We start from the raw sequence: 23544 nt of genomic DNA, 5'->3' as shown, positions 1-23544 counted from the left end.
CTGAGAGAAGGCACTGCAAAAGGTTGAACAATAATATTTCGAGAGAAACGCGTTTAAAATTGAAGTGGACGTATATTTATATGAATATTTGTTACAAGAACAAACTTTTTCTACTCTTCATGTGTTATATAAATATATGAAAAATTTTCATTCTTGCACATTTATTCAGTTCGTCGCAAAATCATTGTCAAAAAACAAGCACGATTTTTCAATAATCTGATGACCCTCCAGTCCCCTTAAGACTCAAAATCCGTCGGTTTTGTGCTTAACGGGTCTATATTTGATGTTTTTGTATTTTGGGCACATGAGTTTTGAGTTAATGGGTTTCTGCTTCAAGATCGATAAATCTGTCCGTCGATTGGTTTCATAGTTTCAATCCGCCGAATACGCTATTAGATAGAAATACGTGTCGAATAATGAGTATTTCACAAGTTTCTCGCGTCTAACGCGACAGTTTTTCCTCTTTTGCGGGTAATTCGAGAAGAAAATTTCTTTTTTAATTTTGACAAGATAGATCTCTTCGGAATTTATTCAGGATCAACCTCACCCCCACTGGTGCCGACGGTCGGTTGGAAATTCAGGTCTCTGGAGAATTTTGAAGCAAAGAATGTCATGTCTGGCCCCCCCACTGTGTGGCGCACGGAATTGAGAAGGGCCGTGAAACAATGGCGGGAAATTCGCCTCGTCGGCGAGCGAGGTTCTTTGCGACTGACGAAAGGTGAACGCTGCGCCATGACTCCGCAGCGCCTCATTAACGTCTCGTTCTCGCGTGTAAAGGACGGTTAATTGCGTGTTAAGTCCGTGTGTGTGCGTCGTAGCCGGCTAAAATGTACGCGCATCTCGAGTTACATTTATTTATCGCGGCTTTGGTCATTCGATCGCCGGTCAAGCTTGCGCGCCGGCGATCGGCCGCAACGAACGTGTTTCGCGGACGTGTTAATCGCGAATAAGATACGGAAGCGATCGAGACGTTGAACATTGCAACGCTTTCTTTCTCTTCTCGCTCTTCGCCGGAGAAAAAATGCTGCGCGCGCTGTACGAGAAGAGAGTCCAACGGATGCATGCAGGGGGTTCTTCCGCTGCGCCGTGTTCCTCACATCCGACGAATATTACACCCCGAATCGCGCTTCCCTACCCACCCCCTCCCTCCCTCCTTCCTCCCAGCCCCCTCGTACACGTATCGTAGTCTCACCGTTAGTGAAATAAAATTTCAAGCTTCAGTGTAGGATCAATAGCGGCGCGCGATCGACTCGGTCGAAATAGTTACACGGTGAAATATTTAGTGGATATATATACATATCGAAGCCGCGCGGGGCGAAACGCGCAATAAATCTGCCCGTTTTGAGCAAACAGAAGTATTGTGGACAGGGGGGAATTTAATTTGTTGCACGCTCTCTCCGCGCCGTTTGCCGCGCCGCGGATTGACTGATTCCGGTATTTCCTGATACAATTTCCGTGGATTAGGACGTATTCCGCGGCCTTTTACGGAAAACACGCTCGCCGTCGCGCCTCTCTCTCTCTCTCTCTCTCTCTCTCCGTCTCTCCGTCTCTCCATCCCCCGAGCAGGATGATGTTCGGAGCCAATAAAGCGTAGGTCCCTTCTTTGTGTACGGGCGGATGGGGAATTGCCTTCGGTCTTTCAAATTCTTGCGGATAGTGTAGCCGCGGTAGACTGCCTCCTCCCCGTCTCCTCCTCTTTCGCGTTACTGTGCTGCACAGCCGGCTCGTGCGCTTCGGACTAGTTATCTTTGACTTACCGCACTTCTCCGCTCTGCGTAAGCGGGGAAACACTCGGCGAGAGCGATTCCGAAACTCATCGGTCAGTCGATTTTTCGGGGCTTTGCAAACGGAAGATGGATCGCTCGGAGTCTACGCGGACTTTAGCTGTTATTGCGGGAAGCGAGCGAGCGAGCGAGAGCGAGAGCGAGAGAGAGACGAGAGGGTTGGCTCTTCACCACCCTTCCCGTCCTTCGATATTCCGACGCGCGGATGTTCCACGTCGATATAAGTCATTTATGCTTTTCAACGGCTGCCTGTTATTCGGCTACCTCTCTCGAGATTTCAACGATTTCTCTCGTTCGCTCTTTCCCTCCTTTCTCCACCGCCCTCTTGCGCGCGCGCACACACACACACACACACACACACACACACCATTCTCATCCTCAATCTCTCACACGGCGGTCTTGTTTTCGATTACGCGGGACGGTAAAAATCTCCACGTCGAACATATCCGGATCGCGACATCTCGCGGGTTCCTCGATCCCGTGGATTTCCAGCTAAGAGCGAGAGAGAGAGAGAGAGAGAGAGAGAGAGAGAGAAAGAGAGAGAGAGAGAGAGAGAGAGATCGATCCCGAGCGCCGAGGATATATAAAGTTTTGCGGTTTCGCGAAGCTGACCTTCCGCACATGGCCGGCGGGCGGGCGGGGGGGAGGGGGTGGTAGTGGATGAAAATAGGTATGCGGGACCCGGGGAGATATTTCCATTTGCCGGCGCGCAATCGCCATGAGCGGCGGAGCGACGAGCCGAAGGTATTCCATTTCCGGGTGTGTTGTATCCCGGCGTGGCGTTGTCATCAAGAATTTATTTGTCGCTGGAAAATGCATCGATTTCTGTCCGACCTACTACTTCCGAGCAGTATTGAATTTTCGGCGGATACGCTCGGTTCATCATCCTTACACCTACACCGTGACGGGGGGATAGCTCGGCTCAAGCCGAGGGGGGGGTGGGGAATCAATATTCGGGATGTATCCTTCGATGAATTCGGCAAACACCTCCGCGCGCGGCGGGCGGTGCTCCATTTATGCCTCGTAATTATTTAATTCGCGACGTTGAATATATCTTACGGCGATCGCCCGTAATTGAATCTCTCGGGCGCAGCGAGGTCTGTTAGAAATTCATTCGCGATTAAAAGTCTCATTTCTAACGGTACAATATTGATCCTTCGGAATTGCAACTCGCCCGCGGCTCGCTCGCGCTGGCTTCGTCGTTTTCACCGCGGTGTCAGCGTACATATTTCTTATTTAATAAGAGTCGCTTCAGCGACCGCACACGGCCTCGCGAGACGCGAGGCCGCTATTTCGCGATCGGCGCGTTGCGAGCGTTAAGGGGACTGGAGGGTCAGATTACTGAAAAATCGCGCTTGGTTTTTGACAATGATTTTGTGACGAACTGAATAAATGTGCAAGAATGAAAATTTTTGATATATTTATACAACATGTGAAGAGTAGAAAAAGTTTGTTTATTAACAAATATTCATATAAATATACGTCCATTTCAATTTTAAACGCGTTTCTCTCGAAATTTTATTGTTCCACCTTTTGCAGTGATTTCTCCGAAATTGAGCTTCGTATCGATTTGAAATTTTAAAGCAATAATATTTGGTTCGTCTGGCTCTCAGGTAGAACCATGGACAACTCTGTCAAAATATTTCATTTCGAGATATTAATTTTTTTTATTGTAAAAGAACTGAAAAATTTCAATTTTTTCCTAATAGTTGCCATTTTGTTAATTTTGTTCGATTTTTTTTATAGTGCTTCACCGGATAATGATAAGCCTCCTTAAGATTTCTGGCTAAAACTCGCTCTGATCGGACCCACCGAGAGCCGAGATATTACTGCAAAAACGACAACTTGAAAAAAAAAGGGAGAGTATATTTCAGCTATATATATCGTATATTTATATGAGTATTTGTTAATAAACAAAATTTTTTTACTCTTCACATGTTGTATAAATATATATAAAATTTTTATTCTTACACATTTATTCAGTTCACCGCAAAATATTGTCAAAAACAAGCACAATTTTTCAGCAATCTGACTCTCTAGTCCCCTTAAGTTTCTGCAACAGTTTCGCGCCACGCTTGCCGCCGCGTCCTTTCCGCCCGATGTTTGCGCCTTCGTCTCTCCTTCCCTTCTTATTTGCCTGGCCTTAAATCTTTGACGCGGCGAGTCAGAATGCAAGTAAACCGCTGCCGCGTAAGAGACTGTATTACTTTCGTTTGAATGGGCCACGCCATGCTCTTCGGACTCCGAGTACACTAGGCGCGCGCGCGCGCGCGCAACTTCGGAGATGTCGAGAGAGAGAGAGAGAATAACAAAGTGGAATCTTTACCGCCGGTAAGTTGCCTGAGATCCCCGACTCATAAGGCGGCGCGGAGGCTAACCGCGTGCGTTTAATGCGAAAGTAATGAAGAACGGGCCCGGTACGGCCGCGCACACGCTTGCTGCGAAACCGGATTTCGCGTATCGCATTATGCGCGCGGCTACGCGCCGGTTGATGCGGATAAACGACAAAAATTACTTTGTTAATGCACTTATAGCGCCGGGCCGCGCGTAACCAGCTGCCGCCGCTGCCTACCTCTTGCCGTGCTCAGCGTTTTACGGCGGCCGATAAACGGCGGTTGACTAACAAACACGGCCAGCGAGAGAGAGAGAGAGAGAGGGGGGGGGAGCGAGGGGCGGAATGGACGAAACAATAGAGGGAGAATTTGCTCGGCGAGAGCTTTAACTGCTTGATTCTCCGATATCGCAGGCTCGGGCAGAATCGGGCTCTTAAATATTTATTAATTTGCGGAAATTTCCCACAATCCGTTCGTCGTCCGCTTCTCGTGAGAGAGCAGGGAGAAGCGAATTGGTCGGGGGATCGAACGTTTCAAGACGTTATCGATAAGACTGATGGACCTCTGATGAACCTTATGCCTCGGACCCTTGCTGTTCCGTTGAATAATGGTTTCTGAGTGCACTCCGACGAACGGATTATCTCTCGGCAAGGACAAATATTCCGCATGAGTCACGAGAGACCGGCCGATTTGACACGCTTACGTGGCGGCTGCACCTATCATCGCGCACGGTCCACCTTCGGCACGTGACATCTTTATCTCGTAAATTTGACAATACGCTCGCAAAGAGGTCGTGCAGTGCAAAATGCACGCGTGCAAGACGCTCGAGGCACGCATTTGCGTCCTCCGACGCGCACGAGATACGAGCGTGGCGTGCGGGAGAACGTTACGGGACGAAAGCGGCAAGTTTTTATCGGTGCACCGAGCACGTAGAGACACACACACACACACACACACACATGCGCGGATCCGCTAAACGAAAGTTACCGTTTCATCGTTTACCGTCATTACCGGTCTATTTTGCAAACTTGATTATTCCGTTTGCCGTTTGTACGCGGGACAACATTTTGCTGCATTATCACGCGTTATTACATTATTATATTATTATATTAATTACAAGAGGAGAAGAGGAGCTTTTATCCACCTTTTATCCGCCTCTTGTAAAGGGTCACTGCGAAGAACGCGCGTTTAATTGGCCGCATTCGCGAATGGTCATTGCGCACGCGCTTTGCATAAAACGACCTTCTTTCACCCTCTTAAAGCCCTCATCGCCCTTGTCCAGCCTTCTCCGAGGACGCGCGCGCGCGCGAGGCGGCAAACGCAAGGTGCGAGCGAAATCCGATCGTGCGTCCGTTCGGCGATGAATCGATGCCGTCACCTGTGTATGCAGTTTATGTTTTATGCATGTCGTTTCGAAACGGCGCTCTGCGGAGCGCGGCCTCTGCTGTGCTGCACTCGCGTGCTTACGTGCGCGTACACATGCGTGCGCGCGTGTGTGTGTATTAACCGGATTACAGAGAGAGAGAGAGTACTGCGGAATAGAAGAGAGAGAGAGAGAGAGAGAGAGAGAGAGAGAATGCGCGCATGTTGCAGCCGACGACACGTATCGCGGCGTTACAGCGAATTTGCAGCCGTCAAACTCTCGCGAGCGCGAGCGGCCGGGAAATGGTCCTCCTCTATCCCTCATTTCAGTAGTAACTCGGCAAATTCGGTCCTCCCGTGATTTGCATTACGATGAGTTTTTCCGGCGTCGCCGCGGGAGCCTCCCACCGGGCGCGGCGGCAGGAGGACAGGTGACTGAAACTTTTCATCATGCGGCGAGGACAGGGGGATATAATGGGAGGGGGGAAGGGGAGGGGTTTCCTCCCCTCAGTTGTCAAAGGACGACGACAGAGTCCGGTGTCGCGATGTGCACGGAGAAAAACCTCAGAAATATCCGATTGTTAGTTAATGTCGTTGCCCGATCAAATACACCGGATATTTGATCGGATAACGAAAATTAACAATCGGATATTTCGGATATTTTTCTCAGCGTAGGGATGTTTCGCCGGGTCTGAGATCGCGAAAGAATCTCCCGGCGAAATTCCGACTCCGTCGAGCGCGCCGCGCTCGCTCGGTCTCTCCGGCGAGGCTGCTGCTGCAGTCGCAGCCTTTGTTTACCAATAGCCATGGATTTGCATTAACGAGCCGCGCCGCGGGCGGAACATTTGAATCCACTCTCGCTCGAACGGCCGTTCATTTTTCCCCGCGGAGAGAGACGCGATTTTTCCAAATATATCGTCCCGATTTTCCCCCGAGCAGCCTGCGGTCACTCAGGCCGGAAGGGACGATCCGCGCCGAATCATCCGTAGCCGAAGGTGATCACTTTGATCGCGCGATCATCTCAGCGGCGGAACCTCAGGGTTCAGGCGGGGGGAGGGGGGGAGGGGGGGAGGGCGCGCGATCCGACGTCGCGTTTGATCGCGGCGGCGACTCTCGAAGCTTCGCGTAAAAATCGAATCGTCTCCCCGCGACGCGACGACGACTGCGCGCGCGTGCGGCGGCTGCTCTCGCGAGGGGGGTCGAGGGGCGGGGTGGAATTTTTCCACCCCCCTCGTGAGAGAGCGTGACTCTCCTTCGTTGCGTTGCGACGTGTCGAGGCTTCGCAATATTTCAAGTCGAATCACACGCGCGCTCGCATATGCGGTGGCGCGCAACATCGCGTATACTATAAAAACATATTTCGCGTTCCTCGCGCCGACACGCGTCGCTCGCTCGCGCCGGCTGCCGCGCGCGCCGATGAGAATGCATGCAATAACGCGGCTGCGGGGGTGCGCGCATCTCGTATTAACCCCCGACCCACCCTCCCTGTAACGCCTTCCGCCATGTATGACGGCGAATCGCCCGTTTCCCTTCTCTGTCTCCGCCGCGCGAGCGACGACGACGACGACGACGATGCGTTCCCCCACGTACACGCGCGAGTGGTAAATATGGGCGCGCAAGAACAGCTGCGGAGGAATGGTTCCGTGTATACACACGGCCAAGGGGGGGGGGGTGAAATCTCACTATGTGTCACACCCCCTTTCCCGCGATATTACGCGGTTGTTGTCCGACTCCGAGCCGATTTACCGTCATCCGCGTGACGTTCCTCTCGGCCGATTCTCCCCGACATTTTATAGACAAATCTACTCTCGCGGATTTCCCTCCCCCTCGTTTCCGCTGCTGCACGGCAATCTCTCGCGAGGCTTTCGCGCTTGTCGCTCGCGGAGAAGCTCGCGTGCGTTATTGTTGCAATGGGATGGAAATGTTAAGGTATTATTTTTGTTATTTCGTCTATGTTTCTATTAGTTTCCATTTCATTATTCGATCCGTCCGCGATGTGTGTTTTTCTCCTTTTTCCTCTTTCCCTCTTTTTTTTTCCTTCCTTTTTTCTTTTTTCTTTTTTTTTGTTTACCCGGCTACAGATACATTCCGTATTTTTATTTTCCACATATCGCGTGCGTTTTATCCTGAAAAAACAAACCGCCCTTTCCGTTGTTGTGGAAATTACCAATTTAGGCACGTACAGCTCGTTATGGTTCTTTATTCCGACATTCTATCCGGAATAACGAAAATTCATATTTCGCGCCGGACTCGCAATAATAATCCAGCTTCGTAAAAACATCGCGCACGGATCACCGCAAGATAATGCCGGTCGACTTCGAGCGCGAGTTATGCAAAGAGCGTGTAGCTCCTCGCGAGCAGCGTTCTCCGCAAATGCAGTTACCTGGATTGCAATTTCGCTCCTCTGTTTTGCGGCGAGTGAAAGATGAGGTGCACTTAGGTCGCGGTGTATGGCATTTTAGAAAGTTCGCGGTCTCCCGGAATGATTTCGGCACGGAAGGACTTTTATCGCCTCTATCGGCGAACGATCTCTCTCTCTCTCTCTTTCTCTCTCTCTCTCTCTCTCTCTCTTTCTCTCTCTCTCTCTCTCTCCCTCTCTCTCTCGTGATTCCGATCCCGATTTGCCGCTTTCGGACGGGGGGGGGAGGGAGATCGTAAGGGCGCCATCGAGCCCGGTCGTTAGGGCGAAATGCGGCCTCGTTCCGAAGCAGGAACGATTTCTAGATCCCCGCTAGATTAACGCGTCTCTCTTGATCTTAATTGTTAATCGGATTGACTCCGCCGGAAAGCTCCTGGCGCTCCCTGCGCGAGAATTATTACGTCGCCGCGGAAGACCCGTCGTACTCGTCAGATGAAGCGGCGAACGAAGTTAGCGGCGCGCAGCTACGACGTAATTTTCGCGCGATTTCTCGCCCATTTAAGCACGCGCGACACGGATCTCCGTGCATTTTTATCGCTCACCGTTACATCGTTATATATCTTTTTATATATATATATATGTATATATGTATATATATATCGCCGTATCTCGCGAAGCAGGCTCGTCACGTCGTGCTCTTCCGCGCCGAGACCGGCGATTTCACTCGAGACTCGGGGATTCAATAGAAAACGACGCACATTTTTCACGCCGATCTGACATCAACCCATCGCGATTCCCATTATTCCCGCGCCCACAAACGAAGATATGTTCTGTCGCGCGGCGAGTGGGATTCGCGCGATATGCTAAACAGCAGTTTTCTTAATGTCACGCGCTTTCTCGATGCCGCGAGAAAAACCGGTAGAGTGGAAGAGAGAGAGGAACGATCATGCATGTTACTTTGAAGTCTACGGTGATACACATACACATACACACACACACACACAGAGAGAGAGAGAGGGGGAAAGGGTTGATCCCCATCCCTCGTCCCGTCGACAATCGGCGGATCTCTCGGCGTGGGGCGAGCCTATTTGCAACGCGCGCGTTACCGGCAAGCTTTATCGGCACTCTCGTGAAACTATAAATAACTATGATCACTCGAGGTGTGGCGGACTGAAAATTATATCGAGCCGTTTACATCACACCGCGCGCGCGCGCGCGCGCGCGCGCACGCGGCGGTAAAGCGTGTTGGGCGTGAATTATGGCTAATGCACGTTTACTGCATTAGCTCCCTGTCGCAATTAAGTCCTCGAGTAGCTGCACTTTCGAGACCGCTATTGTTCACCGCCCCAAACACGCGCGCGATTTCTCAGTTCTTATTAATTTTCCACTCGTTAGTTCTCTCGTCAACCTCTTCTCCCGCTCCCTTTCTCTCTCTCTCTCTCTCTCTCTCTCTCTCTCTCTCTCTCTCTCTCTCTCTCTCTCTCCCCCTCCCTCGCCCTTCGCATCGCGCGATAGGAAAGTCGGCTTTTCTTTTTTCGTCATTTATTTTCGCCGCTTCTCGAGCGTACTCGCGGGATAAACGGGAATTTTTCCCTCGTCTACTTCACTAGCCGCGGATCGTATTTCAGCGGGACGAACTATCTTTTACATGGGAGCTGTCTCTCTCTCTCTCTCTCTCTCTCTCTCTCTCTCTCTCTCTCTCTCTCTCTCTTTATTCTTTTTTTTTGTTTAATACATGGCCGGTTTTACCGCGTACGCGGTGGAATACATTTGTGGGTCACATATTACTCACGTACGCGGGATACTTTATTGCCGAGACGTGAACACTGTAAGAAGCTATAAAGTAAAATACGCGGCAATCGAGATGTACGTGTTTACAATAGCGAGCGGACAGTTTTACCGCGCGTTTCGGCCGCGCGCTCTGGCCGTTACGTCGTTTTAGTGCGTGCGCGTTAAATTAGGTTGCCGGCCGTAAATAAGTGTTTGTCGCCGCGCACTAGCAGCCAGATGACAAAAAGAGATGCGCTCTCCTCCACGGGGAGAGCGCGGCGGGTGAGCTGAGGTCGCAAAGAATTTTCTCGCAAAGATCCACTCTCCGTTGTCATTGGCTTTCGTTCGTTGCCGCGCGGTCGTTCTTTCGAGCAGATAAGATAATAAGTAGAATCAGGTCCCTCCTGTCTTGTGACAAACGAGGCCAGTTACACGGGGGGGGGGGGGGAGCCGAGCTCTCGCTGCGTCGCGTTCGGTGCATTTCCTTTCACAGTCCCTTTCGTCTGGAACGACGCGGCCCGATTTCGAGATAAATATCGGCGGGAACGTTGAAGAATTCGACGTAACAAGGCGAAGGTAGTTCTCACCGCGGGGGTTCTCCCATTCTTTGAGGATTTTCCTCGGGGAGGAAGGTGGCGCGGCACGGCGGCGCTCTACAAAAAAGACAACGGTATTTAAGAACGCGAGAAAGGCAGCTTTCCTCTTTGAAGTGCTAATAAAGAGAAGAGGGACCGGCTGAGAAAATAGCAGGGTTGCGCCTTCGCCTTCGCCTTCGCCTTCGCCTTCGCCTTCGCCTTCGCCTTCGCCTTCGCCTTCGCCTTCGCCTTCGCCTCGAAGGCCGATGCGAAAAGCCGTTTGCCAGGGCGCGGCGGAAGCGGCGAGCCGCGAGAGCGCGATGACATGCGCGGTTTTACATGCTCCGGAATTTATTTATCGCTGATAAATGCCCGGATCAACGCGCGGCACGATCCATAAATCGCGCGGCTTCGATTCGCGTGTAAACCCGCGGCAGCGAAACCCAACGCAGCGCGCGCGAACAAGATACAAGAGTAATAGAGAACGAAACGCAGTGCCATCGATTCACGGTGAGGTAAGATGATTTCTAAGGAGCAGCGAATCGCAAGATGAATACCGCTAAAAGGATAAAACAGCTGCTTCGTCCTACATTTTTATGCGAGTGCATGAATAAAATATAAGGCGCATAAACGAACGTTTCTCTCTCTCTCTCTCTCTCTCTCTCTCTCTCTCGCTCGCTCTCCCTCTCTCTCTCCCCCTCTTGGTTTCTCTCGGTCAAATGTAGATACCGATACACTGTTTACCGTCGGTTGAATCCTCATTTTTATCCTTCGTCCTCTATATATCACGCTGTGCCGCGCGCACAGCTTGATCCACAGCCGCAACTTTGGCCGTTGTTTCGCGAGGATATCCCGCGAGGACATTTCCCGTCACAGAGAACGGGAAGGCGCTTCGGACTCGCGGACGCGAGGCGCGACATTTGGCGTCTTCGATAAACGCAATTGGTAAATATGCACATTGGGTCAACCCCCCTCAAAAGTTCATGACCTTGATATATGTTGTTAAGGACATGTTCCTGAGTGTTATGCAAAAAGTCGCTCATTGTTTTCAATCACTTTCGGGTAAATATCGGGGAGTCGAGGATGGGGCGCGCGTAGCGCGCCGTGCTAAACGCACTTTTGCGACTTACGTATATATACCAAACTTTTTTTGTTAGTAACTTTTTGATAAACAGCGACCGCCGGCTAAAACCTTGCAGCATTACTCAGAGTGATGATCTATACATAATATACAAGTAAGATTTTTCAGATCGGCAGGTGGTCCCCATAGGTAAATATTTACCAATAAATACAACAGAAACGATCAAGTGCTGTTATTAAGATATACCGTATATAGCACATAGTGTACACTAGGAAAAAAATTTGGTATCTCCAACAAAACTGTTTAGTTGAAGCATTTTCTAATAGCAACCGAATATCTTGTTTTATATAACAAAATATATTTAGTTGTCTCAGCTAAATATATTTTTCTGCTTTGTTCTCCGGATCAAATGATTTCGTTCTGAGACTTGATATATAAAAATTAAGCATTTTAGTAATTTTATCCATAAAAATTACGTAATAACGAAATATTTTACATAAACATAAAATAATGCCCAATGGTTACTATCTTGTCTTTCTGTGCGCTAAAATTTTATATATTTTATAGATTTTATATATTAAAAAAAAATTATAGTATTTTTAACAAAATTCATTTAGCCAAAGCATTTCGTTTGCTATAACAAAAGTATTACGTTACACGAACAAACCGTAATCAAACGAGAAATTTGTTTACAGGAACTGCACAGTTTTGTTGGGCATATTCTAACCAGATTATTTTGTTGTTACAACAAAATTTTGGTCCACGCAACAATACATTTTTCCTAACGTATAATACGTATTCATTTCTTAAATATATACATGGTGTCGGAAAATTTTCTATTTCTGAAATTTCTTTTGTTAACAACTTTTTAATAAACAATGAGCGTCTTTTGGCATAACACTAACAGAAACATGTCCTTGGCAACATACATCAAGGTTATGAAGGGTTTTGAGGGGGTTGACCTAATGTGCATATTTACCACGCAATTTTCAATGCACTCTTCAGCCCGTGGGAAAATTCAATTACGCCCTCATACAATTTCCCCGGCGAAATATCGCCGCGAATCGCAGCCTCGCCGAGATTAGTCGCGCCGCTCGCCGTAAATCACCGCTCCTGCGTGCGTGCGTGCGTACGCGCTTCGTCCCTTATGTGCGGCGCGCGGCCAGTCGCGTGAAATAACGCAACGCGATTTTTCCCGTAAACGGAATGAAGAGTGGACCGTCGGCGGCGGCAGCGGCGGCGACGAGGGGGCGGAAGGGTCTCGCGGAGCGAAAGGGGGACGGCCCGGCGGTATCGATAAGCTGATTTACGATCGACGACCGTGCGCGCGATATAGAACGGCCTCGCCAGCAAGGAATATAGAGCCGGTCGCAGCGATGGCGGACGTGTCCCGGAGGTAATGCATTTTATAGTGGATCCTGCGACATTCCGCTGCAATTCGGTCCGCGGAGACTCACCCCGATGACCTCTCTTCTCGCATTCGGTTAAGCGGCCATTTGCCGGGGCTCCGCCGGCCGGAATCGCCGTGTCGTCTTGCGTGACTGCGAATTCACCAACACGCCGTTCTCCTCTCCCAATCTCCCAACCCGTGCGCGCTTCTGTCGTCAACAAACAATGTTGATAACGACGCTAATAATTTATGGATGGTGTTTGCCGTGCCGTGAAACGTTGCGCCGCGCGCGCGCGCGCGGAGTGTTTGGGAATGCGCCGAAACACTTGGCGAAACGCGGTTACGTTTTACTGCCACGGCGGCGACAGCGATGGCGACGTCGACGACGGGGACGACGACGACGGCGGCGGTAATGGCGGCGAGACGGAGCGAGAGGAGCCGGCAATATTCGGCGAGAACAAGCAGCGTCAGAGAGGCGCGCGCGATTTCATTTTTTAGTTTTAGGAGGCTTCTCGCGTCGCCGCGAGCGCGAAAATATCTCTCGTAAAAGCGCAGCGAGTTTTATCGCGATCGTAATCGGTTCCGCTTAATTTTGTCACGCGTCATGCGTACGCGTGCGTGCGTGCGTGCGTGCGTGCGCGCGCGCGCGAGCGAGCTATTTCCTCGGAAATTCGAAAACGCTCGGGGAAAAAAAAAGACAAAAATTTTGAATGTTCCTGCAAATATAAGGATTACAGGGTGGTGGCGAAAAAATAGCAAGTAAAACGCCGCCCGGTAAACAGAGGGGGCCGGGAGGGGAGGAGGACAATTACGAAACTGTCAGTGTAACCTGTCCGGGGGGGGGGAGGGCAGGAGGAGGGGTAACATCAGTCGTATTGTCCTTCAGCGATGTGAACGCGGCAGCGTTCCGCGCGCGCGGTCGGGAACAATTTTGCTAAAAACGCCGGGGCGATAAATAAAACAATGCCGCTTCCATTTGGGAAGGAGCATGAAAACTGCATGCTCAAAAAATTTGGAACGCGCGCGCGCGCGCGGCAGGAAGCGTTCCGCAATAAATTCCGTTTATAATGTAATTGTAACGCAAACTGCGTTATTATGCAACACGAAATTAATCCTAAAGGTACACGCTCCCCTCTGTTCATCGCATCGCAGCTAATTACGCGTGTTGAATTATGGGTCTCTTCGGATGAAAATGAATCTTCTAAATTTTTGACAGGGGATTAAACGCGCGTCGACGACGCGCTTTCCCCGAGTGCGTCTCGTCGCGGACGCTTTTGCAAACGGTGAAGCGCGCGTAAACGATTAGCGTTTTTCGTGGATCGCGACGATTAGCGAGCTTGTGCCGTGTGTTTCGCGCGTCGTTATCGAGCTCCTCTCTTCCTTCTCCCTTCGTCGAGTGCGAGGCACTTTTTCTTCCTTTCCAACGGGGCAGATTCGAAGGTACCCTCGCTACACTGAGAGAAAAGTATATGATATTTGGAACTATAATGATATAGTAACTGAATTATAGTCCGAAATATCATATTTATAGCAAGTATTAGCATAATATCCGTAATAATTACGATATAGGCACAGTATAACCAACCATGTAATATTTTTACTAAGGATCATAGTAAGTTAAACTAAAATTATTGTATGGATATAGGTATAAAATGGTAGGTAAAGCAACTCTTTTACATAGTCAATATTACCCGAATATTTGCTAAATGATGACAGATGTAACTATATGAATATTAAATCTCGCTATATTTGTGAGAATGAGAAATTACTATATATGTGGTAAAAGTAACCAAACAATTATTTCAGACAATCATTGACTATATATTTGTGTTTATTCTACTGTATTTTGCAGAACTATAAAAATATGGTTGACGCCAAAATGAACTGTAAAATATAGTGAGATTATAGTGAATTCAATTATATATTTCTATCAGTGTACTGATAGTTTTGAACACTAATTGACGTCGCGCCAAACTCCCCCCCCTCTCTCTCTCTCTCTCTCTTTCTCTCTCTCCTCCGCGTGTAGGATAATTCTTTTACTCGGAACGAAATAGCCGGCGCTGCTAATTCCACGCGCGTTTCATGAGCGCTGCTGAGCGGCAAGAAAAAGAGAAATGTTTATGCGCTCCCGCGCGATCCGCGCGCGGCGGTTCCGGGCGTCGTTCGCGGCAAATCAAGGGATTCGTGTACGAGTCAATTCGCGTGCAGCCTTTGAAGAGCCTTAAGCGGCTGTCGCGTGGTAATCGGATAGAAGTTTTCGCGGCCGCGCGCGCCATCGCGAGCGAGCGAGCGAGCGAGCGAGCGATTCTGGCGCGCTCTTGGCTACGTTTCAAAGCCGTTCCATGGTCCTGGAGGGCCGTTGCAGTCGAGGACCCGCAGCCGATTAACCTAAATCCCACCATCCTTTTTGCAATTCACGCGAGCCGCGATGGGAAAGCGAGATTCGCGCGTTTCCGCGCTCGCCCGATCGAAAGAAACTGATAGTGGGCGTGGCGTAAGGCGAGCGATTTTCTGCTATCTCGCAGGTGTAATCAGCCGACACTCGTGAAGGCGCGCGAGCTCTCGTTGCGGGCCTTCGTGTCTGCGAACAATGCGAACGGGGCGGCAGAGGGGGTGACGCTCCTATTGAAAATTATGTCGTCGACGTCATGCGACGTGGAAACGATTCTGTTGTAAACGTGATATATAGTGTGTCGGGCCAGGGGTGGGAGAAGATGGAAGAAAGGAGAAGAAACCGTAGCTCGCGCTCGCGAAAATCGGGTCGAGATGTCGGGCGTCGTGTCGCGGCGGCGGAATGACGGCGTCGACAAGCCGCGCGACCACTTATTCGAATGCGTATCCGAGAAAAAAGCCTCCGCATCCACCGATCTCCTCTTGTCTTGTCGTCGCGAGGAAGAAAAAGACGGAGCTGCGTACTTAGCGCGCGGAGAGGGCAGATTCTCTGTCTTTCTATAGGCAGCTTTTCCCGCCAGCGCAACTGCCGCGGCCGTTCCGGGTTATCTGGGTTAGCGGTGCTTGCGAGGAGAGACACCGTTGTGAATCTCCCCCGGGATTAACGTGTACGGATCTTCTCCCTCCGGAGAGCCCGAGCTGCGTTTTGGATAGCGAAAAATCGGCTGCTCGGACAAACTTGTCATTCCCATGCTAAACATCGCGGAGAAACCCCGACACCTTAGACTCTCGATAAGCGCGCACGGAGCGAGAGAGAAGCAACCACGCGCTCTCGATAGACCTCGTCGCTAGTAAGCGTAAAGGAGCCTGGGGAGGGGGGGGGGAGGGGGGCAAAAAGAAAACGGGACGTGCACAAGAGCGCCTAATTGCTAAAGTTCCACGAGCGATCGAGTCCCGTCGTTCTCGGCGCTTTCGCGTGACACTTTCCAAGGGCCCGGCCCGATATATAGGACACGCGAAGAAAAAAAACGGATTATTCGTTGAATCGAGCGGGAAAGTTTGTTCAACTTTTCTACGGGCTCAGCTAGTGTTTTTAAAACGGATTAACTCGTTGATTGAGCGAATCGAGTCCGCGGTATCGAGGAGCGCGCGCTGTATGTCAGATCGATGAACAGATTTTTCCTCCTCCTCTCGCCCTCTCGGTTTCTTCGCGCATTTTCCCTCTTTTTATTCCCCCTCTCTCTCTTCCTCTCTCTCTCTCTCTCTCTTTCTCTCTCTCTTCCTCTCTCTCTCTCTCTCTCTCTCTCTCTCTCTCTCTCTCTCTCTCTGTCTGTCTGGGAGGGGAGGAGGGAGGGGGCGAGTCCAACGCGCGGATAAATCGCTGCTGACAATGAAATGAGCGAGTAAGACGCGTAATTATACTTTTCCTGTATCTCGCGCGCGCGCGCTATTTCTCTCGTCCGACAAAAAGCCGGCGCGCGTCTCCGGCGTATCCGTTCTCATTCTGTCGCGCGCGTGTACTCTCTCTCTCTCTCTCTTTCTCTCTCTATCTATCTCCTCGGTTTAATCCCGTAAAAAGTATTATCCAAATTGCGACCTCGCGAATTCCCGGCGCGCGTCGCGGGCTAAATTAACGGGCGTACGTTTTAATCGACGGGAAGTCGCCGCGAGCTAGCGCGCGGAGCTTCGTCCGACAATAGCTGATTAATCGATATTGAAAGTTGAGCACGGAGAAGGGCGGAGTCTCGCCGGGTGAAATTAAGCTTGCCTTATCTGCAGCGTATGGATTTCCGTTTCGGCAAAAAATGTGAAATATATATCGATCGAAGGCGACGGGGCCCGTTTACCGTTCCTCCTCCCGCTCGCACGAGAATCAAATATCACTGAGAGAAAAGTATATGATATTTGGAACTATAATGATATAGTAACTGAATTATAGTCCGGAATATCATATTTATAGCAAGTATTACCATAATATCGGTAATAATTGCGATATAGGCATAGTATAACCAAGCATGTAATATTTTTACTAAGAATTATAGTAAGTTAAACTATAGTAAACTATAGTAAGGTATATATAGTTAAACTAGAGTTATTAAGTTATAAGTTATAAGTTAAACTAAAATTATTGTGTACGGATACAGGTATAAAATGGTAGGTAAAGTAACTCTTTGATATAGTCAATATTATCCGAATATTTGCTAAATGATGACAGATGTAACTATATGAATATTAAATCTCGCTGTATTTGTGAATGAGAAATTACCATATATGTGGTATAAAAGTAACGAAACAATTATTTCAGACAATCATTGCCTATATATTCGTGTTTATTCTACTATATTTTGCAGGTTTCCACGAACTATAAAAATATGGTTGACGCCAAAATGAACTAAAAAATATAGTGAGATTATAGTTAATTCAACTATATTTTTCTATCAGTGATAACAAGCTGATCAAATGCGAAACAATCCGCAGTCTCTTTAGCCGGGGGGGGGGAAACGCGACGCTTGAGGGGGGGGAGGAGGACTATAAACGCCTAGACAATGCGTTGAAATGTCGGCGAGGGGGGAGGGGAGGGAGCACGCGTGTGCGCGCGAGCGCACCCCGAGATGGAAAAAGCGCGTTCGGGAATTGATTTAACTTCGTTCGTCTCGGTCGAAGCCGGGCCCCGTGTGTTTCCGGGAGCACGGCTGGCAAACTTCAAAGGCCGTTTTGGCGGCCGCTAATAATTCATACGTAGCCACGCGCGAGGAAAAGTGGCGAATTATTCCGGCCGGGGAGTAACGGAATTACAAAGCGAGCGTTATGCATTCGCGAGTGAAACGGCAAATGCATGCGCGCCGCGCCGTGGTTGCCCGTTCCGCGCCGAGACGTAATGTCAGTGGACGCCTACATTTTGTTAATGAATGCCGCGAGCGAATACGCCGACCTTGTTGGTCACTCGGACACGCTCTCGCAAACCTGCTGCTGCTGCTGCCGCCGCCGCCGCCGCCGCCGCCGCGCTGCTGCGAGTCCGACATTTATTTCTCGCGACCGCGCGCGATGCGCATCAACCAACGTTTATCGTGACGTTTAACATTCGTCCCTGTAGAGTTGCTGGATGCAGAGAGCGAGAGAGAGAGAGAGGGGGGGGGAGAGAGAGAGCGAGAGAGAGAGAGAGAGAGAGAGGGAGAGAGAGAGAGAGCAGCCGGCTAATGGATGTCTAATGGGCATCCGAGTGTGTCCACTTATCCTCTAAAATTGCGACCGCCGCTTGCAATCGATATCCGTTGAATTCTGCCCGACGACGCTGTGCGACGGCACACACGCCACGAATTTATACAGCGGGTTCAAGAGGCGTTTGCCGCGCAAACCGCTGCGCCCGTTCGGCTTTACGGTCGTATGAAAAAAATTACGCTTTATATTTCGCCGTTTTATAGCATTAAGCTCGGCAGCCTGGTCGCCGCGCGCCGCGCCGCGAGTGTGTTTGTCCCTGTCGCGGCCTCGCGCGCGAAAACAGTCCGTTAAAGTCCGTCACATTTTCCGAATAAACACTCGGAGGCCGATGTCAACGGTAACTGCAATTTATTAGGCGTTATGTACGAACGGTGAAAATTACTGACGATGCCGCGCGTATGGATATTCATTAACTCTGCCGGTGAATATGGATGTCCATGCCGGACGTTACAAACATTCATGAGTAAAATCTAATTACGTGAGCGCGTATCTGTAGCTAATTGAAAGAGGGAAAAAAAAGAGAGTAGGAGGGAGAGAGAGAGAGAGAGAGAGCGCGCGACTCCCTTCGGCTGTCGCGCCTCGACCGGCGGGAATTTTCTTTATTTTCCTTAAGCAGCTGAAATCGTATGCACACACACACACACACACACACACACACACACACACACACACACACACACACACACACACACACACACACACACACACACACACGCCCGCGCGCACACGTGCGTACACACGTGACGTCTCTCGCTGGAAAACAGCGCGATTTCCGTGCTATTCTGCGCGCACGGTTAATGCACTTACGTGACGCTGTGAAAATTCTTTCCCTTTTTTTGTCTTTACGGCAAGCCGATTCAAACGTGAAGAGAGAGAGGGGGGGAGGGCGTCCTTTATTTTCCACGTCGGAGCGGCCCTCGCGGTAAGGCAACTTTTCGGATTGCGGCTCTTTCTCCGCAGCTTTTTTCGACATTTTCCGCTCGTTTTTCAGCTTTATCCGGAGACTCGATAAATTTCACAACGGTAAAAGCCGGAATTCGCCGCAGTTTTCCCATTTGTCGGCAAATTCGTTCGGTCTCACCGGCTGTCCGGCCGGGCGGTGTATATTTTATTTACAGCTAACCGGATTTCGCGGGATCCCCTTATCATAGTTAAAATCAGACAACGGAGCATTCATTAGCGCACGTCGAGAGAGCAAGATCGCGGCGGCAGAAATTAACTTGGCGGGTGTGCGGTGAAAGACGGAGTGAATTTATTATTGGGATTAATTTGTCACGAGATTAAATCGGGCGACTACGTGTGGGGAGACTACGAATTCAGGTTTGTAGAATCTCGAAGGAACGCGTCACTAGACAATCTCGAAATGATGGAACGACTGAACGGTCGCAAGCAGTCAAAGACGGTGCGCAGTCACAGACTCGCTCAAACGGAGCGAGGACAATCGTACGACCGAGTCAGAGAGAGAGAGAGAGAGAGAGAGAGAGAGAGAGAGAGAGGGGGGGAGAAAGAAAGGGAGCGTACGGGTCGCGTTAATCCGCGATTTTTAACACGTCCTACTTTGCAGTGCTAAATATCCAGCGGGGCTGGTGGACCAATAAAACAACGCGGTGGCGGCCGTGTGGTAGCACGAGGGCGGCTATGAGAGGAGGAGGGGGTGAAAGCTTCGTAAAGCAGTTGGCTATTTATCAGACGCGTCCGCGTTTCGCAGGGATAAAGCAGGGCGTTAGGTCGTACGTCAGGTCGAGAAAAGCGGATCGCAATTCGCCGCGCCGGATTCTCCGTATACGGTCGTTGAAAATTCTGAAAAATTACGTCGGCTCGCTCTCTACCTCTCTCTTCCTCTTTCTTTCGTCTCCTTTCCCTTCGCTCTCCCGATCGGCTTTCCAAGATCCGCCGCGCGCTCTCCGGCCTCTCTCGTCACCGTCGCGACCAAATCTGCCCGAATTTTTTCTGACCCGAACGTTTACACACCCTCGCGTTTGACAGGCCGCGCCTGTAAAACACGACGGAACGGCGCTCCCGATATCGCCGCTCGGCGTTTCTATTTTTCATAGGGCTCGTAATTTTACAACGACAGTCGCGCGCGACACGAAACCGAGCCGCGGCTTTTATTTCTCCACCGGACTCCTCGTCGACTGTATCCCTCTCTGCGCCTCTCCCCCCCCCTCTCTCTCTCTCTCTCTCTCTCTCTCTCTCTCTCTCCTTCCCGTTCGCCTTCCTCTTTGCTCTGTATATATTTCACGCGATCATTTTTGCCGACCGCGAAATAACGTGCGTGCGTATTCATTACTCGCCGCTGACGCCGCGCCGTCTCTCTCGCTCGCTCGTACAGCCGTTTACAGCGGCTATTTATCCGCGCGCAGCAACGTTCGGCGCGCATTATACGCGTCATTTATTTCCGCGAAACGACCGCGCTTCTGTCGCGCCTCCATTCGTAATCCCCACGGCACGGGAGAGCCGTCCGTGTACAATTAGAGGTAGAGTCATATTTCGCGCGATCGAGGACGCGCCAGGCGCTTCTCTCCGGGCTTTTGCCCAGGTTCTCGTAGACGATCAAGAACACCACTTGGAGCCTTCGACTTTACTCTTCGATCCGCATCTCTCTCTCTCTCTCTCTCTCTCTCTCTCTCTCTCTCTCCGCTTTTCTCGCCGGGCGAATCGAATCGAGTCGTAATTACCTTCCCACGCGGGCTTTAAACGGCCTCGCAGTCTAACATCGCGCAGTTTGCCCGCGCTGGAAACTCGTCTTCAATGCTGCATCCCCTGCTCCTCCTCCTCCTCCTCCCTCACCCTGTTAACTCTTTCAAAAGGGCGGTTTTAAACCGCACATGTTTCATTTATTATGAAACGTATATAAGTTACGCGCGCTCGCGCGCGTCCGCGAGTTTGCTGTGTGCAAAATGTTTAAAAGGGTTAATCCCCCTTTCTCAAAGGGTCAACAGCGACCAGCCGGAGAAGGGATATTTACGTAATGTGTAATATGAGCGCTCTATAATGCCCCCGCTCGTGTGCCTTTTTCTCGCCGGCGAACTTGATGTCATGTATGCGGAAAATGCTCGCGTACGTTTCTCTCTCTCTCTCTCTCTCTCTCTCTCTCTCTCTCTCTCTCTCTCTCTGCGTCTCGAATCTAGCGCTGTTATCCATGATAAATTCTTTTGCGCTACTTTATTTCATATTCTTTTTTCCCTGACAAGTAACAGCGGCTTTGCGACGTAAAAGATTGCTGTTCGCTCTTTCTTCGTGGCTCTGCTCGGGATACTTCGCGAGGCGACCGTAATTTCGGAGTTTCCTTTGGAACCCTTTGAAGCGGTGTGTCGTAAGACGTTAATAAAAAATACTTTAAATAACGCACGGAGAAAAGGAGTCGGTTGTGTGCGGATGCGACGATGAACAGACTCGGCGTTTCGGCCGAAGGGAGCGGAACTTCTGATTCGTGTCCAAGTTTTGATTCGTTCGTCGTCACGTTGAGTCAAGCAGTCTTTGTCACCCCGTGTAGGAATCTCGAATGTAGCGTGCGCGTCTCGTGAGATTACATCGTCTCCAAATATATATATATATTCATGCTGATGCTTCTCTCTCTCTCTCTCTCCCTCTTTCATCGCTTCGCGACACTAATTATCGCGCGACGCTGTTCGCTCAAGGTATCGATCGATATCGCGACTCTTTTCGCCCCCGACGACGCGGCTTCGTTACTTCACCCAGTTTGGCGGTAACTTACGGTCGATCTGCGCCCGCGAGCGCGCGTGGTCAGCAACCTACATTTCAGGCAGTTTCCCATAGGTATTTAAGATATTATCCACGAATTGTTGCAAACTGGCACGTGAACTATCACGCGAACTCCCGCAAGCTCGCTCCTCCTCCCCCTCCTCTCGTCCTTCCACCGCCGATATATATACATATACGTCCATCCTGTGTGTGTGTGTGTGTGTGTGTGCCGTCAGCGGCGCAACTCTGACTCTTCTGTCCCTTTCTCGCCGTTGACCTCGGCCTGAACTTCGAGCGGATTACGCGTTCTTATTTTACCGGCCGGGCAACCCTGAATTTCACGGCACGTGACGAGCGATCGTTCGTCATATTCTCCGTTCACGTGCATAACCGCACGTACCGCCTATAGTCCGCGCGCCGCTTTTCGCCGCTTACTACCACCACCGCATCAATCGAACTGCATTTTGGCGCAAAGCGCCACTTACCCTTGAATCCCGTGACGGTGCGAAAGTACGACCTTCGGGGGGGGGGGGCTGCTCGCTGCGCGCCTCATATTTGCGTGTCCTGTTGTGTCTAAAAATAAGGCGCGCGCCGTTAAAGCGACCTTCTCTAACGTGCGAATTTCCTCTGCTTGCAGGACGATACCCGCATAATGAAAGTCGGCGACAAGAAGCGTTGGATACACGATCCGAACAGTGAGTAATGTGAAGACATTTATTGCACCTTTGTGACAGGAAGGATATGGAATTTTAGCTGGTCGAACACGCCGCGCGTTCCTACGACGACGAGCAACGCAGCAGTACGTTGGCTATATGGCGGCGGTAAATCAGGTTGTAGCCTTTCGCTCGTTTCTGTTCCTTTGACCAAAGACGCAAAGCGGGAATAGTCGCGGGAGGGACTCGGCAAAATTCCATTCTTTCGACGCGCGCCGAAGCCGCCGAGCGTGAACGAGCGGGCCGCCGCCGCATTTTTCGCTCGCCCGGGCGTTTTCGGATCGCGCGGATAGGAATCGGCGGGAACGCTTCACGCGAGATGTCCATCGCGACGCGCGATTTCGCGCGGGTAATTGACATCGTCGTTCGCCGGCCGGATTGCGTTATGACGCATCAAATGAATTTCACGAGCGGCGTGTATCTTCCCCCCCGGGAAGCCCCGGCCGTCGGAGCCTGCTCCGCGCGCGGCCGCGGTGTGTCATCGCTCTCGCCTTCGAATTCGCCTCGCGAATTTTTCACCTCTCACGGTGATGCACGTTCGCGAACCTTCTCGCGCGGCGGGGGAGGATCGTAAAGCCGGATATACGTACGACCGGCGTGAATTCGAATGGAATCTCCTCCACCCCGCCCTGCGTGTCGGGCTGGCTCGCTCGGCGAAATGTGATATTTATCACGAGCGTTGCCGCTAAATTCCTCAGAAAATTCCACATATTATATACTTGGCGAGCGCGCCGCTAGAATATCGTGGAAATCTGGAGTAAAAGCCGGGACGGTAGAGAGACGCGCGCGTGTGAAAATGACGAGACATTCTCGAGCATCGCGCGCGTGCGCGCGCCGGCTGGCTGATGCGTCCCCGCGCAAA

At 50.6% G+C, this 23544-nt stretch overlaps 1 protein-coding gene across 2 annotated transcripts in view; it reads left to right on the top strand.

Annotated features, from left to right (window-relative positions):
* Positions 1-23544, top strand: part of Cow (Proteoglycan Cow) — a 124961-nt gene that overhangs the window by 50488 nt on the left and 50929 nt on the right. For both annotated transcript variants that reach the window (XM_025305371.1, XM_011139670.3), the window contains exon 2: positions 22607-22664. In XM_025305371.1, coding sequence (XP_025161156.1) covers positions 22607-22664 — 58 coding nt within the window. The remainder of the gene's footprint in view (positions 1-22606; positions 22665-23544) is intronic.

The sequence above is a fragment of the Harpegnathos saltator genome, unplaced genomic scaffold (genome assembly GCF_003227715.2).
Source record: "Harpegnathos saltator strain DR-91 unplaced genomic scaffold, Hsal_v8.6 scaffold12, whole genome shotgun sequence".
Classification (NCBI taxonomy): Eukaryota; Metazoa; Arthropoda; class Insecta; order Hymenoptera; family Formicidae; genus Harpegnathos; species Harpegnathos saltator.
This window is presented reverse-complemented; position numbering and strand designations above follow the sequence as displayed.